The sequence below is a fragment of the Ctenocephalides felis genome, unplaced genomic scaffold, assembly GCF_003426905.1.
Source record: "Ctenocephalides felis isolate EL2017-DRISC unplaced genomic scaffold, ASM342690v1 CF-g0.4_SCAFFOLD_03571, whole genome shotgun sequence".
Lineage (NCBI taxonomy): Eukaryota > Metazoa > Arthropoda > Insecta > Siphonaptera > Pulicidae > Ctenocephalides > Ctenocephalides felis.
Window position 1 is genome coordinate 49,060,987 of NW_020539725.1, and position 18,313 is coordinate 49,079,299.

At 29.0% G+C, this 18,313-nt stretch overlaps 1 protein-coding gene across 1 annotated transcript; it reads right to left on the reverse strand.

The window, feature by feature from the left end:
• Nucleotides 1–2,034: 2,034 nt before the first annotated feature.
• Nucleotides 2,035–3,420, reverse strand: LOC113385184 (abnormal spindle-like microcephaly-associated protein homolog). Its single transcript, XM_026623004.1, is given in 2 exon segments — nt 2,035–2,771; nt 2,774–3,420. Coding segments are annotated over 2 exon segments (357 nt in total). The 5' UTR covers nt 3,045–3,420; the 3' UTR covers nt 2,035–2,685.
• Nucleotides 3,421–18,313: the final 14,893 nt, after the last annotated feature.

The window sequence follows — 18,313 nt, forward strand, 5'->3', positions numbered from 1 at the left end:
GCAGTGACATGCTTATATTTTGAAATATAAATATCATATATGCTGTTCGGTTGCATTTTTGTGGCATGTAAGAAATTGAAAGTACTTGAACGCAACAACTTTAAGTATCATGTATACTTTTAAATATAAAATATTTGGGTTCTAATAATAAAAGATGAATACAATGAACAGGTTTTGACATTGTTTAATTTGGTTCATGGTAAATTATGAACTTGATTGACAGAGGTATATCATTTATGTGAACAAATTGCAAAAAGACTTTTTAAGTTATATATTAGCGATAATTCTTATAACCTTTAGATACGTATAACTGCACTTATACTTACTAACATATATAAAAACCTTTAGATTTATTAAAAAATATTTTTAAATGTATACATTGAAGTATTTTTTTTTAGGGAGCTAAAAGATTAGTAGCAAAAATTGAAAATAATATTTCATCCTCTTCAGAAGAAAAAGACGAGAAAAAGTAGAAATTGTGTTACTTAGTCATTATAAATGTTTATTTAAGTTATCTAGTCTTGTAATTGATCGTTTTCAAATAAATCATGAAAAATTATGTTTTTTTTATCTATAAATAAACTTTATAAACTTCAGCAAGTACAATTACAATTTATATATATATATATATATATATATATATATATATATATATGGTGTGAAATGAAAATGGGAAAAACTCTCACACTCCTTCTTCTCTGAATCGAGTTCGAGTTTACTTTAGTTTCGATCTCAGCACAAAGATCTGCTCTAGGACAATACTACCCATTATTATTTATTATTATTATATATATATATATATATATATATATATATATAATATATCTATAATAATGGGTGTAGCCATGAGGGTGAGCAATTAGGAATATTAGCATGGTAGCATATGATCTTAAATTTTATTATTTAAATATTTTGTAGTATATATGTATTTACATTAAGTGTTTGCTAATTTCTCTATTTTATTATGAATAAGTTCAAAATTTTGGTAGCAATTTTAGAGTAAAAATCGAGTGACTCAAGACTTAGGGATATTAAGATTTTAATTAAATTAAATAATTTTTATGTATGAATGTTTATTACGATAATTCAAACTAGATAATTAATAAACATAAATAACGGAGTATAGAATATAGAAATAATTGAAATAAATCGACTATAAATAGACGTTGTCCTATAGGTTGTTCCAAAACTAAGTAAGTTACTATAATGCGACTACTTTTACTGCTCATATTACAAATGTATTTGCACCAATAATTTATAATAGTCGATTCACCAACTTGTGAGTCACTTATTATTTTTGAGTACTGAAATAAGCAATTAAAGAATAAAAATAGACCTGCCTTCGCCAAAAACTAATCAGCACGTCTCCTTATCAATACGAATCGAATGTTTTTTGAATTATTGAAATCGGTTGATCGCGGTGTTTACGAAATCGTCGACGAAAATTGTATCACACACACACACATGACGTTGTCGTTGTCCTATAGGTTGTTCCTATAGGTTGTTCCAAAACTAAGTAAGTTACTATAATGCGACTACTTTTACTGCTCATATTACAAATGTATTTGCACCAATAATTTATAATAGTCGATTCACCAACTTGTGAGTCACTTATTATTTTTGAGTACTGAAATAAGCAATTAAAGAATAAAAATAGACCTGCCTTCGCCAAAAACTAATCAGCACGTCTCCTTATCAATACGAATCGAATGTTTTTTGAATTATTGAAATCGGTTGATCGCGGTGTTTACGAAATCGTCGACGAAAATTGTATCACACACACACACATACATCCATTTTTTGTAAGGTATGCCAAAATGTCCAGAAATCTCTGAAACGTAAAGATATATAAAAAATATTATTTTCGATTTTTTTGCAATTACTATAACTTGCCCTAGGGAAAGTTAATAAATCAATAATTGCAATTATTTTTACCCTGAAAAGTAATTAAAAATCATACACAATATTCATAATTAAAAATATTTATTCGTAAATTCTGTTTATTTTACATTATAGAAATATCTAAATCTCGTTTTGGCTATATTACAACTACTTCAATATGATACGTGATCCATTTCTTAATACAAGGCTTATTGTTAAACCTGTTACAATATGGTTCTTTGTTTATTTTTTGGTCGTGCGAAACTCATTAGTGTTCGAGTGCAAGATTTCACTAAATTTGGGTCAAGGCTGAATATTACTGCAACTCTGGTTATACATTCATCTTGTCTGACTAGTGTCATAAATCAAACCAAGATCAACATTGCTAAACTTGATGTAACACACATTTTTATGACGTAGATCATTATATTAATGTAGGTTCTTGCATAGGATCAAAATTTTGATAAAATTAATTTTATGCCCTCAACACAATCGCATTTAGAAACGAGATATATTAAATAAATGGAACATTATGTTCTTAAATTTATTTTATGTTATATTAATAAGATTATAATACTTATGTAAAATGTGAATTATTGGAAACTTTATTCGATGTTTTCATATTCAAACTGGCTTGCATCATTTGATAAGATCATTATTTTTACTTTTTTTCTATAAATATTTTATTCATAATATGTAATACAAATTTTGTTTGTCGGCCAGTAAAAAAATATCACTTCATTCACAAATATCACGTTTTGTTTTGGAACTATGCATTAACAGTGCACTGTATTCAAAAAATCTTCACACTTCGTTTGCTTTTTTGAACTCTTTCCGGACTTTGAATCCTCTGAATCCTGCTTGGATTTTGGTGGCAGCTTCTTTTCCTTATTATGCTTGCGTCGGACTAGGAATCCCCTGACTCCTGCTTGAATTTTAGTTGCTGATTTTTCGACAATGTCGACGTTATCTCTGTTCAATGATGATTCTGCCATGCTGTTCTCTTTGCAACCGTTCACTTTCGATTTTGACAAGCGTTTGAGCTGCTTGCGCACGCGATATCCTCTGTAGCCGGCCTGTATTCGCACGGCGGCTAATTGGAGGCTACGTCCCTGCTGCGACCCGAGGCGATTGGTAGCATTGCTGTTGGCCGAAAGCGTCATGGTGGGAAGGGGGGCCGAGATAGAATCGATGAAAGTCAAAATTGATATATTAATAAATGATCAGCATAAAAATAATTGACAGTTATGTCAATCTTGATTTGGCGGCCAAGTTTTTCTTCTATTTGATTCTGTCTGTAGAGACAAATAATAATTTGTTTACTGCAAGTGTGTGGATTATTTTTGGTGATGTTCTAAGTTTCATTCACAATTTTATAGTTTACTTTCACTACACTACCAACGACAACCGATATCGTCCTTTGCTTCACTTAGGCAGGTTCCGTCAATGTTACGGAAAAGGGCTTGTTAAAAATCGTTGAAAACAAAATTAATCAATTTTGAAAATAAATTTTAGTTCACAATTTTTTATTTTATCCAACTGTTCTGATGCGACTGGGATGATACGCGCTCGGTCTTCTTCTTTTATATATGACCGTCTATTTTTAAATTCGTTTTTCTGGATTTCGTGCAACGCATCGGGAAACGGGGGGATTAGTTTTCTCTATACGACTTTAATCGTGTATGCGTACGTATATGTGACGACGAAAAATGTTTAGGCAGAAATATTATATTTTTTATGATTTCCGGTAACCGAAGAATGTTTGTACACTATTTTTCACACATTTCCACAAGATTTAATTGCTACTTTATAGAGCTATATAAAGCTATTTATATTTTATTTAAAATTTTTGAAAATAAGTATACAAAAACGATAAAGAATTTTTAATAGTTTGACAACAAATAAAAGCGATCTTCAAAAAATGTTTAGGCAGAAATATTATATTTTTTATGATTTCCGGTAACCGAAGAATGTTTGTACACTATTTTTCACACGTTTCCACAAGATTTAATTGCTACTTTATAGAGCTATATAAAGCTATTTATATTTTATTTAAAATTTTTGAAAATAAGTATACAAAACGATAAAGATTTTTAATAGTTTGACAACAAATAAAAGAGACCTTCAAATTCCGAACTTAAAGGTTCCGAAAGCAATTCAATTAGTTGTCTAATTTGTCGACGGTTGTGTCACTGGCTCTTTTTTGTATGATTTGATTTTATCATTAATCGATCGTAGGACAGTATAGTAATGTTCATATTACTATTTAGTATATTTTCTTCCCGCTAACTTGTAAATTAAATTGTAAATTATGGCTGATCAAAAAAGAAGTGGCACAACCATACCCGGTCTCCCCTACTCTTTCTAGGAAAGTTTCACGTGCAATTTATTGATTATTTATATTCATATGACATCTAATCATAATTATTTTTTAATTAATATACTGAGAAAAATAATGAAACTGTTATCGTTAAGACGGTTATTTATATTAGACATAAGTATATCAACATTTACCGTATTATTAAGATCAGATATGATGTATAAAGTACCCAAGGGTAGAAAAATATGTACTAAAAATAGCAATGCAAAATGTATTCTTGATTACTGTAATAAATGCTTTGTGTGTCTGTCTGTCAGTTATAAGATTGAAAATATTGCCTTGCAATTGATTTTGATTTTCACAACTTGAAGAAAAATACATATATTTATGAATATCATGCTCCACAAATATGAAAATACTATTTGTGTACCGCTTTGGACTTTGTTTTCTTACAAAATTAAAAATAAACATTTAATGCTTATATTGTTTTATATATGAATAAATGCTGATGAATTTGTATGATAATATTTGATTAGTTTTAACTTGTAGACGAAACAAAAATAATGTTTTAATCATTATTTTGAAGAATTATGAACAATAGAATTTTTGAAAAAAAAAAGAAAAAATACATCTGTGTTAGAAACGTTTAAATCTTGTATACCTCAATGGTGTCATTAATATATGGTAAGCTTTTAAGTCATTAAACTATATTTCTGCGTCCAGATGTATATATCGTTTATACAATATATAAGTACATACAAATATTATGGACACCCCCGTTATGAATCGACAAGAGCTTTACAGAGTTTCAAGGAGAATGATGTGGCTGCTATTTGAAAATATAAAACAAGTAAATCAAATGAGGCGCAAAAAACTTTATATTGAAGATATTAAATTTGATATAAATTTGCTTTGGTAACCGATTTTTTTCAGGCTTACAATTGACGTTTTCCAAATATTTATCCTGATCATTTTTCAATACTTAAAAGGGTTTCTTAAATACTGATACCTAAAGATGCCAATCATGGCCCTTGCTATTCACAGAATTTTAATATGGTGTAAACAATGCATTTTGTTATCAAAATCTAGTCTGATATAATAGACGCCCATTCTCCATTCATTCAGTAGACAAAACAGGTACTATTTTTCTCGATTTTTTTAGCACGATTTGGTGTTCGGAGATATTTTATAACAACCGTTTCCTTGACAGAATACAAATTTAACAATCATTAAGACCAAACATTTACAAATTTATCTTCAATAGATCTGCGGCCTAATTTGACGATTTTAATTTGAATTACAAATTTATGCCAAAATCCTTGGAATCATGTGAAGACAAATTTCCATGATTATTCTATGTTTTTTCAGTAATTTAATTCAATGATGTATTTTATAGTGGTGTCTTGATTATTTTTGATCCCTTCAATTTCAAATTTTTATTATTAAAAATTAGCTTATTTTTTAAATAAATTATTATAATTTATATTATAACATCACAGATTCACATAGTACCTTGCCTTATGAAATATTTTAATTATATTCTTTTATGATCAAGTTTTCGAATTTATACTTTACATGTGAACGTATTACCTACATAATCTCTGTGATAGAACATTTTAAGAGGAAAATGTATGAAATTGGAATGAGACTAACAACCAGTGTCTAGACAAATTTTTATTTTTAAATTCCATTCTTGGAATCAATAGCTAATTCCGTAAATACTACTTTTATAATATCTAGATTTAATATAAGTTTGTTAGAACAATATATTTATCTTCTGAAATTCATTAATATGCAAGATGCTAGTGTTAATGCTTCTATAAAAAAACTGTGACTCAACTCAGCATGCATTAATAGAAGAGACAATTATATTTGATTCTATGAGTCAACACGCGCGTTCATGACTTCAAGTTCTTATACTTGCCTAACAGGACATTCATAACGTGATTCTATTCATTAACAATTCAAAGGAAGGAAAAATACTGGAGACGATTTGACAAAAAGGATGAACAAAACATTTTAATCATTTTACCACATTTTTTAAAATTATGTGCAATCTTTATAAGCTTGTATTAAATGTATATGAATTTGTTTTTCTTTTTTCGTATTATCTGCACCTATTCCTTCAAGGATTACTAAGCAAATGGGGCCCATGTTGGTTTTGAATGTTGGCTAGATTTTATATGCCAATATAGAACAATATTGGGAGAATATTGGGACTATATTGAATATTGGGACTATATTGCGCCCATTTGGTGACCACTTTTGCCTACATAAAGACAATATTTAGGCGCAAATCATTTCTACTGGGATTTAAGTTTTTGATATCCAATAGTTGTTTAAACAGATTTTATTTATTATTACTAGTACCAATAGGTACCAGTAATAAGTCTTCATATAAATCAAATGAATCAAGTCTAGTAGTATCTATTTAAATTATATGAACAGGCGCCTTTTGGTTTTAAATAATAGAACATTTTAAAAGGAAAATGGATGAAATTTGAATAAAATTTTCCTTATTAAAATCTAAGTGAATGAGACTCACTATCAGTGTCTACAACACTTCATTAGATGTTGATTTTCGAATTTTCTCTTATCTTTCTGAAATCATTCTTCTTTTTTATGTGTATTTTCAGAAAACAAGCAAGGCTTGAATTAAATGACGGCACAATTGCTTTGTTTACTTGAAACAATTCCATCAGTATCCTGTTGATTTGTATTTGAACAAATCCGTTGGTATTTTAGGAACAAAATTAAAATTTACGGAATGTTATATGCGCGTTTCGTTGTTTCGATATGCAATTTTCAGTCACAGTTAAAACTTATTCTATTTCCGTCGCACGCGAACGTTTTCAAGGCCCACGGACAAGGATGGGCATAATAGATGACGGGCTAAATGTACTTTTCCTCACTTAAAAATCGAGATGGTCAAAATTTACTAATTTGTACTTAATATGATAGAATCTTATCGACTTAAAAATAAATTAGACGCTAACGGTATTTGAACCTGATCATTTTTAACTTCCTTATCTATCCCTATCTATGAATCTGAGTCCTGAAAGTGGAAGAAAGCGCCTAACCTCATTAACCTACCTGATCATATTTTCAAATATTTAATTAATTTTTATAATTAAACCTCTTCTCACAGGTCTATATTATTTTAAGCCTCACCATGCAAAGTTTCATAAAAATCGCAAAGGAGTAAACCTAAGGTTAGTGTAAATTGTGTTGCTCAAAAGAAATACGATAATAATAATAGACTTGAATTAAGTAATTCTTAAAATTCAACAAAAAATTATTACAATTGCAAGAAACTGCAACTGACAATAACATATATATAACGCATTTGCTAAAATGTAAAAATGTGTCGAATCATATAGAATATCTTAGAACCCTATCATGCATTTTAAAGATGGGCTTATTATATCCGAAGCTGGATCGGTGAGAATTTGACTCCGCTTCAGGGTGGAATTATATCCGCTTAACAACTCCACGACTCCGACAACTTTGAAACCGAAATACTCTATTCAATAAATTATACATTTGAGCTATTCACCCTTGAACACAATTTCATTGTTCTGTATCTTTGAAGTAAAATTTTTGCATTTTCTGGAAAATACACAATGGCATTATTTTAACCCGTCATAAAACTGCCTGTGAGTCGAGAAAGCGACCGCTTCTTTCCCAAAGCAAAAACACAGATTTAATACCAGTTTAGGAAAGTCGGATATGACAAAATCTCCGACACAACTCCGCTCGGATTCACTCCGATGGAGGAGTTGTATCGAAATGATAATTCCGTAGTGAGTTACCCAACTCTAATGCATTTAATAAAAATATTGAATTTGAGAATAATTATAAACTTTAAAATCTTTTACACGACTTAAAGACGGAGTTCAAATGTTATAAATTATTTAAATATTTCTTTATTTCTTGATTTTATAAATGATAAAACGTAAAAGGTAGGTAAAAACGTTACAATGCTTAATAATGATGCCACTATTGGCTTTACAGGTTTATCGGAAAGCAATAATTATTTATTTCAAATTGCTATTTTAAAGTATTTTCGAGCACATGTTTTATGAATAAACGAAATTAATTTCTAAAGGACATTACAAAAAATAATGATTATGCAAAATTTGCGCCATAAAACTACCGAAATACTAAAATTACAGGAATACATGACTGTACACTTTCGTATCAAATTATAAAAAAATATTTGAACCTATTGTCACGCAAAACTATTTTATGTGGGCACTATGCTATTTCAAATATTTTATATTTTATAATTAGGAACTGTTCATGATCGTCTAGACTTTGCCGTGAAAAAGTTCACTGACACATACATTTTCTGTGCGTTATCAAATCAGTTTATTGTATTATAGGAAACAATGAGCCGTAGCAGTAAATAATAAATAAATATTAGTAAACATTGTATATATCATACTATCGCATTGTAAGTAGGTAAATTGCCAGGTGCTTGACTTCTGAGACAAGTTGTTGTGCTTTTTCATTTCCAATTTATAAAAATTTGCTGCTTTTCTCTTTACTGCTATTCCTCACTGCTTTCTTTTGAAAATAATGTTTTTAAGATAATTTATCAGTTGCTACTTTTTGTAGTTATTTTATTCTATAAGAGTGGTGAGTCTCCTACTCGAAGATCTAAAACAAATGGCCATACGATCCTAAATAAAATGTCAAAAAATAAAAAAAAAAGATATCTCATAGGAGATAATCTCTTAAATGCATTTACACCCAGCATATTGTCTTAAAAAATCTATTTTTTTTTTGAATTTATTTGAACAGCGATCAGAACTTATGGGTTCTATGAGCTGTTGTGATGAATCTCTTACAAACTACGTTTGTTTTTATTATAGATGGCAACCCAAACAGTTGTCTCATCTCTTTGTGCTGAATTTTTATTATTACAATTGTTGTAATAGTGATGACATTTTATTAGTGCAGCAATGCCGTATTAGGGCTATTTTCACTTGGAAACATATTGCTATCTATATTTCCTAGTGAAAATCGTGGTCACTACTGCCTGACAACAGGCTGCTCGAAGTGGGTATCGAACCTGGGACCCCTGATTCAGGTCCAGTCGTTCTAACCACTTACCTACGAGCGAGCCCAATATTTTGATTGGGCAATAAATCTATGCAAATAAAAAAAATCTATCTTAAGAACTTATAAAACTTTGAATTCACATCCAATATTAGGCATTATTATTATTAGTAAAATAATTTGGATAGTAATTTTTATATTTAAGGTTTTCTTTAGACTGAAATAATGGTGAGTGGCGGGCATGTTTTTCCCACGCTTAGTGCAAAATAGCACCAATTTAATAATCATCAATATGCTATTTATTATTAGCAATTGATAATATTATTACTTAGGTAACTAGCCCTTGCTCTATAATTCTTATTTGAAGGCTCAATTGTGCAGCGATGGTACATAGTCAACAGACTGAAATTTTCCTGAAAAATACCATTAGTGTCGTTCTGATCGCCAATTTTAAGATAATGAAATGCAACCGTCTGCGTGAGCAACTTTACAATTAGCCAAGTATTCGAATTGATTTGCGTCATAAGATTTTGTACATACCATTGGATGAATCAGAAGATCTCAAAAGGGATGTTTGTTTATCAAAAATTGGAAAATATTTAGAAACTGAAAATAATTTTACGCATCGCGTACAATTGATCTTATTTGTTTCTGTACGTCATAATGCGTCATACCTTTGAAGGATTAAGTTATTTTTATACATAGTAAGCATCATGTACATAAAGAAGACTTAAGTTGTAGTACTATGTTACAAAATAGCAATAATAAATTTATGGAGTTGCTTTTAATTTATCTAGTACACTTTTTGGTCTACTTTTTTCATGTCAGGGGGCGTCCATTAATTATGTTATCTGTTTTTTAAGGATTTTTGGACCTCTCCTCTTCCTTCGTGATACGTGGTGATATTGAAAATTACCCTCCTCCCCCACCAAACAACTCGTGTATTTTTAGTTACGACAAAAAATGATAAAATTTTTGTTTTTTATTAAAAATGTTTGGATTTTTTTATATTCAGATAATAAATACACGTGATATCTTCTTATACCCCTCCCTCCTCTATGTGATATTTTGTGATTTTTTTGTCAAACCTCCCTTTCGCCTAAAAACCTCACGTGATTATGGACGCCCCCTAAGATGGTAAAATTTTTAAGTAATTTCAAGAATCTGCATTTACTGGCTTTTATTAAAAAAGTTTATTTTCATGATATATAGCTCATTTAAAACTTGACTTATGTAATTACTAAGATGTGATAATATACTAGAATAACAAATTTTGTATTTTTAGTATTGCTTGTTGCGACAATCGCGTTGAAAAATAACATTATCTAATTACAAAGGCCACAACTGTTTGCAAAATTTTACCGATATAGAAAATATCGAAAAAAAATCACTTAACTCCGTATTCAAATTTAAACAAATATTTTTATTTTTACAAATTATCAATTTTTGTTAATAATCAATTTATAGTTTATCATTCATATATCTAGCATAGAAGCTAAATCTAGTAAAAACATAATTCTACATTTGGATCTGTATATGAAAGTAAGTCACTGAATAAAATTTGATTCTTCTTCAGATATTTTTGTACGAATAATTTGAAATGATTGTAAACTGAATGGACGATATTATATCTATCTATATGATAGAATTCAGAGATAAATGCAAGAAATCAAAACAACAATACAATATTATTTATTTTGAACCAACACAATCTGCGAAATAAAATTTATCTGATTTAGAACTTATTTAGAATACTATTGCCATTCATCGATTAGATCATGTTTAATGATTGTTCCAAAAATAATGCATTATTTGTAACATAAACCAAACCGAATTCTTTGTGATAAAAATTGAGTTAGTATGACTATAGATCTAATAATATGCGTTTATGTATCCATCAGAGTACACCTAAGTCTGTTTTTACACGGTAGATTGGTTCCAGAAGAATCTGCGTAAAAAAAACGTGTAAAAAAAGACATTGATCTTATACAAAAATAGGTGATTTGTTCCTAATCTCTAAAACCTATTAAAATTAGTGAAAAACAAGAATTTTTAAGAACAAGAATTCATGTTTATTTTATTAAATCAAATATATAATGTTTATTTTCACAAGCATAGTAATCTTATATATAAAAATGGAGCGCTCTTTCAAATGTCCAAGTAAAACTCGAAAACGGCTGAATCGATTTGGCCAATCTTAGTCTTGAAAAATTTGTGCCAATCCAGAGAAGGTCCAAAAGGTGAGAATTTATTTCAAATCGGCGTAGAAACTTTACATTTTTAATTTGAAATTTTTTGTAGAAGCGTTCCTTGAATAAAATAATGGTCGGTGGCTAACACGTGAAATGTCAAACGATTTTGACAGATGATGTTCAATTACATTTAATAGGATGTTTTACGTGAATATTTACGACAATATAAGTCGAAAGACAAAAAAATTGGATTGGATTATACCATGTTTTCTATAGAAAGTATATAAAACTTCCAGTTTGATTGTATTGACAAAATATCGGTAATCTTTGAAAATCCATAATAAAAGCATTTTCTTCCGTTAGTAGTTTTATAGCATTAGTTAAAAATGTAATTATTTTGTAAAATACCTTTAAATTAAAATAAGATTTTAAACGTATTTGCCACCTGACCGTCCAAGTTATCCCGCCTATAGGGTAAAAAGGTGTCGATAACGAATTTTTGAAAGACATCAAAAAAATACATTTCTACAATGATGAAGTAGCTGGCAATTTTACTGAACGTAGTCAGATAATTGTTCGTTAATTCAACGAATGTTACTTGAAACTTCGTAACTTAAAAATTTCAAAAAAAAAAATTGAAAAAAAAATTATAACAATTTTTTTCCCAAAAGCAATTATTTTGTTAAAACAAGCAGAAAGTTCTTTGAATCATTCAAATCGGACACTTAGTTCTCTCAAGAACTGCCATTTTTTGTACATTTAGCTCTATCGGAATATCTGAATATCTGAATATCTGAATATCTGAATATCTGAATATCCGAATATCCGAATATCCGAATATCCGAATATCCGATATCCGAATATCCGAATATCCGAATATCCGAATATCCGAATATCCGAATATCCGAATATCCGAATATCCGAATATCCGAATATCCGAATATCCGAATATCCGAAAATCCGAATATCCGAATATCCGAATATCCGAATATCCGAATATCCGAATATCCGAATATCCGAATATCCGAATATCCGAATATCCGAATATCCGAATATCCGGATATCCGAATATCCGAATATCCGAATATCCGAATATCCGAATATCCGAATATCCGAATATCCGAATATCCGAATATCTGAATATCCGAATATCTCTAGAAACTGATCAGAATATACATTACTTAGCAAAACAACGTTTGCCGGCTCATGATAAAAAAGATATGCACTCTAATCTTAAAAGTAATATAAATTAAATGTATGGCAAGTTCAGGAACTAAAAAACTATGTTGTGAACGAAAAGAATAGGTTATTCAATTTTTAGGGTAAAAAACAAAATAAAATAGAATTAGTGCTATTCACATTTGCTTTGACCAGTAAAAATTGTTTGTACGCGCTAAAGGAGAATTCACTTAAATCTTTAAGCTAGTGTTCGCAAACTATCGATACTATGGATGGTTTCAGACTTTTTTCTTTCATAAATACTTTTTTGTGATATGAACATACTTCGCAAAAATTAAATTTGACAAAAAAAAATTAAGTACATAAAATTTCAAATCGTGCTAAATCGAATAAAATCGTGTAAAAAATTAAAAATATTCAATTTTTAAACCGTGTTATATCAAAACCGTGTACAAAAAGACCGTGTAAAAACAGACTTAGGTGTACTAAATAAATTGTTGTGTAATATTTTATACTAAATAAACATCTGTCCAACGATCTTGTCTCGATACACATTCATAACGAGCTTTCTTAACTTTAACGTTCATCATATTTTTGATGCCAACAATTGAAAATATCTGAAAAATGTTTCTTTTGTCATTTTGCCACCATATGTAAAGTTCTAATGTGATTAATTTTTGCTGCCGCCGAGTCTAGGTAATTGCGAGATGTATTTATTTACAAGTTCGACCGGTCGAATGTTATATCAAGGCGATTTTCCTTGTAATAGAAATTAAACACGTAGCCAATATTTACCAGAGATTATTCAAATAGTTGAACCTAGGATTTAATTTTGAAAAATTTAAAATTTGAAATGATATGTATCGATGTTTGCATATTGTGGTAGAAGGTTCTTCTACAGAAAATTTCCTGCATGTAGGATATTGTACATATGAAGTATGGTTCGAATAAAATTTTTGATGAAATTTTTTTTGTTCAAAAAATTTCATAATAGGTCTTTTTGTATATGATTATGATAAATAGAGAAAAATAGATATAAGAAATTAGAGATTATGAGAAATAGAGATAAAGAAAAATAATTAGTTAAAATACCCAAATTAAAATATTTTTGCAACGAGTTTTTACCTATATACTTATTCACATCTGAGAAATTTCATTTGCAACTCATTTTTCGAATGTTCCTAGTTCTTATATATTTCTCAATTTATGTCTAATCTTCATAGCTCGGTGTTTAGTCCAGTCATTTGGTCATTTTGCCGGTACAGTACTCCGGGAATTCTGAAAACTGGTAATCTTATAGATTTCGAGGTGCTCTTTACGAAAATCAACTTTGCCACCTCAAATTTGAACGGCAAGTTGCCGCCATATTGAAAAAATGACGTCAAAAAACAGCTTTTTTAAAATATCTCCTTTCTGGCTCATTCTACGATAAAAGTTCTTCGACAATATTCTTTCTAATAAATAAATATTTTCAATGTTAAATTAAGCGAATAAGATCTAGCAATAAATTATTTCAAATATTTTTCTGTTTTTTTGGTGATTTTTTAACGCTTCAAGCTACTTGGAGCTATAAGGTGCTACTTGAAGTGTTAAAAAATTAGCAAAAAAAACGAAAAATATTTAAATTACTTTATTTCTAGATCTTATTTGCTCAATTCAACATTGAAAATATTTATTATTAGAGAGAATGTGGTCAAGTTCGAAGTGCTGTCATATATGGAGAGATTTGATACTAGGGCGAGAGCAGCAAAGACTTTGAGGCGGCCGTACTCTCAAACTATCAATTTTACGAAAAAACGGTTTTCTAAGGAATTATAGAAAATTTTATCTAGTTTAATTCGTACATAGATACTTTTATCGCAGAATCAGCCAAAAAGGAGATATTTTAAAAAAGCTGTTCTTTGACGCCATTTTTCCAATATGGCGGCAGCTTGCTGTTCAAATTTGAGGTGGCAAAGTTGATTTTCGTAAAGAGCACCTCGAAATCTATGAGATTACCAATTTTCAGAATTACCGGAGTACTGTACCGGCAACAGCCTTTTTTGCACCAAATGACTGGACTAGTTATATATTTTTACGTTAATTAGATTTTTAACCATTTTATTCTTGTTTTCTACGTATATTGGATTTGAATCAGTTTGTCTTTTTATTCATGCTTCTGTCATGGTACTTGTTCAGCTCGTTAATTTTAAACTCAGTGATATATAATATAATTTTGGCGACTCTATTTTATTTTGACACGTTATGAAACCATTTGTATTTAGTATTTAATGCTAAGATATATGTCTAATCAGCGTAACTCTTGTCATCATGCCATATGGTTAATAGGTAAATACGTAAGAGAAGTAATTTGTCCCAAGCAAAATGCGTTACTAATTGTAAGTGTAGATTGTTACATAATTTCTAATTATTTTTATGTTTTTAAATTCACAAGGTAATAAGAAATAAAAAAAGAAAAATCAAATTAAGAAAATATTTTGAAAATTCATAATATTTTTCAATTTAAATTATGCATTATCTCAAATAACGTATGTGAAGTTGTTTTCAGAACAAATGCTATTTATGGTTTTATATTGGCAGTAACATTTATTGATAAGCGCCAAATATTGCAGAATATTTTTGATCTTACTAACAATTAATCTCAAACTATATTTTTAAAAACAGACTAAAACGGAAATTGTATATAATTTTTTGCAAAAACATATAGTTTTTTTGAAGATGTTTAAAGATGGTTCAACTTTTGAGTTCGAGATATTCTCTCTAAACGCTGAAGGTGAACGTGAAAGTTAATGTAATTGTCGAGCTGATACGTTTTTGTTTTGTATAGCAAATGGCAAAATTGTTACTACTTACAGTTTGCCAAAATTGTATAACATTCGATACAGCCAATAGTACATTTGCCAACTTATGAATAACTTAATGTAAAAAGACTTGCTGTGGCAATAATCCAAAATTACGATTCTAAAAAAGACTTTTTCAATAGAGAATTGTATTAAAAATTTGTGGGAATATTATTATATCAAAGCATTATATTTTCATGAAAAAAAATCGCTGTATTTACAAAAGCTTTTGCTGTTACTATTATCGAGGCTTTTCACTTGATTATTATAAATATATTGAACTAGTTTTTAAGGTTTATGACTAATACTTAATTTGCATGATTATTTGCTATTGCGCGATGAAAAAAAAACTATTTCAATTCAACTGATGAGGTCCTCGTATATCCTTATGAATTCCATATGAATTTACTTCGATCGGAAAAGTTTTATTTAGAATAAATATATTACCAGCATTTTTAAATATTTTATTTTAATTTTTTTATTTTTTATAAACTTGAAAACTTTAAGACCACATTGCATAAAAATCATATTAAAAATCTTAAGCAACGTGAGTTATAAATTCTTTTGCATGTTTAATTTCATTATCAAGTTCACGTCCAAGTCGTTAAATTATATTACGCAACATACTATAAATCTCATAATATCATGGATAAAAATATCTTAATAATGCTCTTATAAAAATGCAATATCTGCAATTGTAGATAATTATTCGGAAGTTTTTAAAAAATATATAATTTGGGATCGTTCAAGTATTACGTAAGCAGATTTATTACAATTATTTAACCCCTCCCCCTCTCCTTTGTCAGCAAAAGTAAGCAAAAGTTCTTACCCAAAATAAGCAAATCAATAACCCCCCCGCCCCCCTATAGTGCTTACGTAATACTTGAACGGCCCCTTTTTCAGTTTTTTCCAAACTTCTAAATCGCAATCAAGACCTTCTGCAGACATCAAAATTATCTTATTCAGAATGATCATTGTAATAGGAATTGCTCAATTTGTTTCGGTCTATGACTTCTGATCATGAGAGACAATCTCCAATATGTAGGATGTAGCATGTGAGAAGCAAAGTTCAAAAATTCATAACAATGCTATCATCGTATTGATTTAATAATTTGTATCTATATTTAAAATACTATTGTATAGAGTACGTTTGATTCATAAATTGACTGCAATTAGATCGGCATCGTCGAGACAATAATAAATCAAAGTTTTCTTACGTCATTGGTGTATAAAGTATTGTTGAATATTAAAACAAAGCCATGACACGAGCCGTAAATAAAGCTATATATCTAATTTTAAGACAATGAAGCGTGGCGGACAATAACCGAAAACAGTCAGGAAAAGTTTATTTATGTTTTGTTGATATTACTGTCTGTTTAATGATTTTATACCCAAAGATTTCGAATGAATTTATTTTATTATCGTTTTATTTTGTTATTCATTCCATAACCTTCAATCTATCTGTTAATATTTCTGTATCTTATGGCTGTTTCGCCCTACTAACTCAAGTTAGAAGGAATTCTAATTTCTAGGGTTTAGCTATCAGAATTTCAGCTGAGGTTGGGAAAATTATATAATTGATGAGTAGAAAAATGATTTGCATTGGTATGATTGAAATTTATAATAATGAATAAAATAAGCAACAATGAAAGTTAGAAATCATACAGGGCCAAGGTTTACGGACAACTTGATATCGAGTTGTAGCGATATTAATTTTCATTTCGATAGGCGTAAAAAGTATTTCTAGGTAAAAATAGTCTTCTCCGGGAATTGTTGCATCTGATAAGAATAATATAATCTATTAACCGTTACCATCAAAATAATGCAGAAAAACTAGCTCATTTGATTGCTAGTAAAAATGAGAATATATAAAAAAGCAACCAATCGAATAAGTATTTTTACCAACGGTTTCGAGCTAGATAAAAACATCTTAGAACTTATAAAATAGTTCGATATCCTTTATTCGTGGCTGCAACAAAATATTATTTTAATTCAAATAGACAGATTGATTTGTAGCAATACAATTTGATGTGTGTATCATATACTATGACGCATTTCTCGATCTATTTGTGATTCTTATGACGCGAGACAATATTTTCTGTGCCATGTTCCAACGTCAGAAAAATTAATAAGTTGGATCTATTACAAGACCATGTAATTTTTTATTAGGTCTATTTTTATGCAGAGTACATGCACCTTTTATATACAAAAAGCCTACATTATAAAAATCTGTGGGTGGAGAAACATATCATCTTGTGAAACTATTTATGCTTTTTGGAAATAGCGAAATGCAGATCTTTAACATAATTTATGAATTACCAAATCTAGATTTAGTTAAGATCTTTCTAAAACTTATGGATGGTAGAAAATAACAAAATTTTGAATGTTCAACCCCAAAATCTAGAAATAATAAATAGGCATTCACATTTATGAGTGAAGATTAAAAATAATATTAATTTCAACACTTCAATCATTCTGAATACTTTCATATTTTTCTATCGGATGTTTGAGTTAACATATCTATTTTATCTCTTTGTTATAAATACGTGAAATATGTAATTCATCATAGTGACAGTAATTTTCAAAAATAAATTTTCAAGTGGGCCATTTCTTGCGTCAGTAAAATAACGTAATTATAGCTCAAATAATACAGTACTGATCTAATTTCTAAGAAAGAAGCAAATGCTTTGAGAAACCTTACACCTTATATCCACGTTTGACAATTATACTGAAAATATAACTATTTCAAAACTTTAATAAGATTCAAATTAATTTCTGCATTTCATAATTTCGTATAATTCAATTTGAAAATCTACTATTCCGTTGCTAATATTATA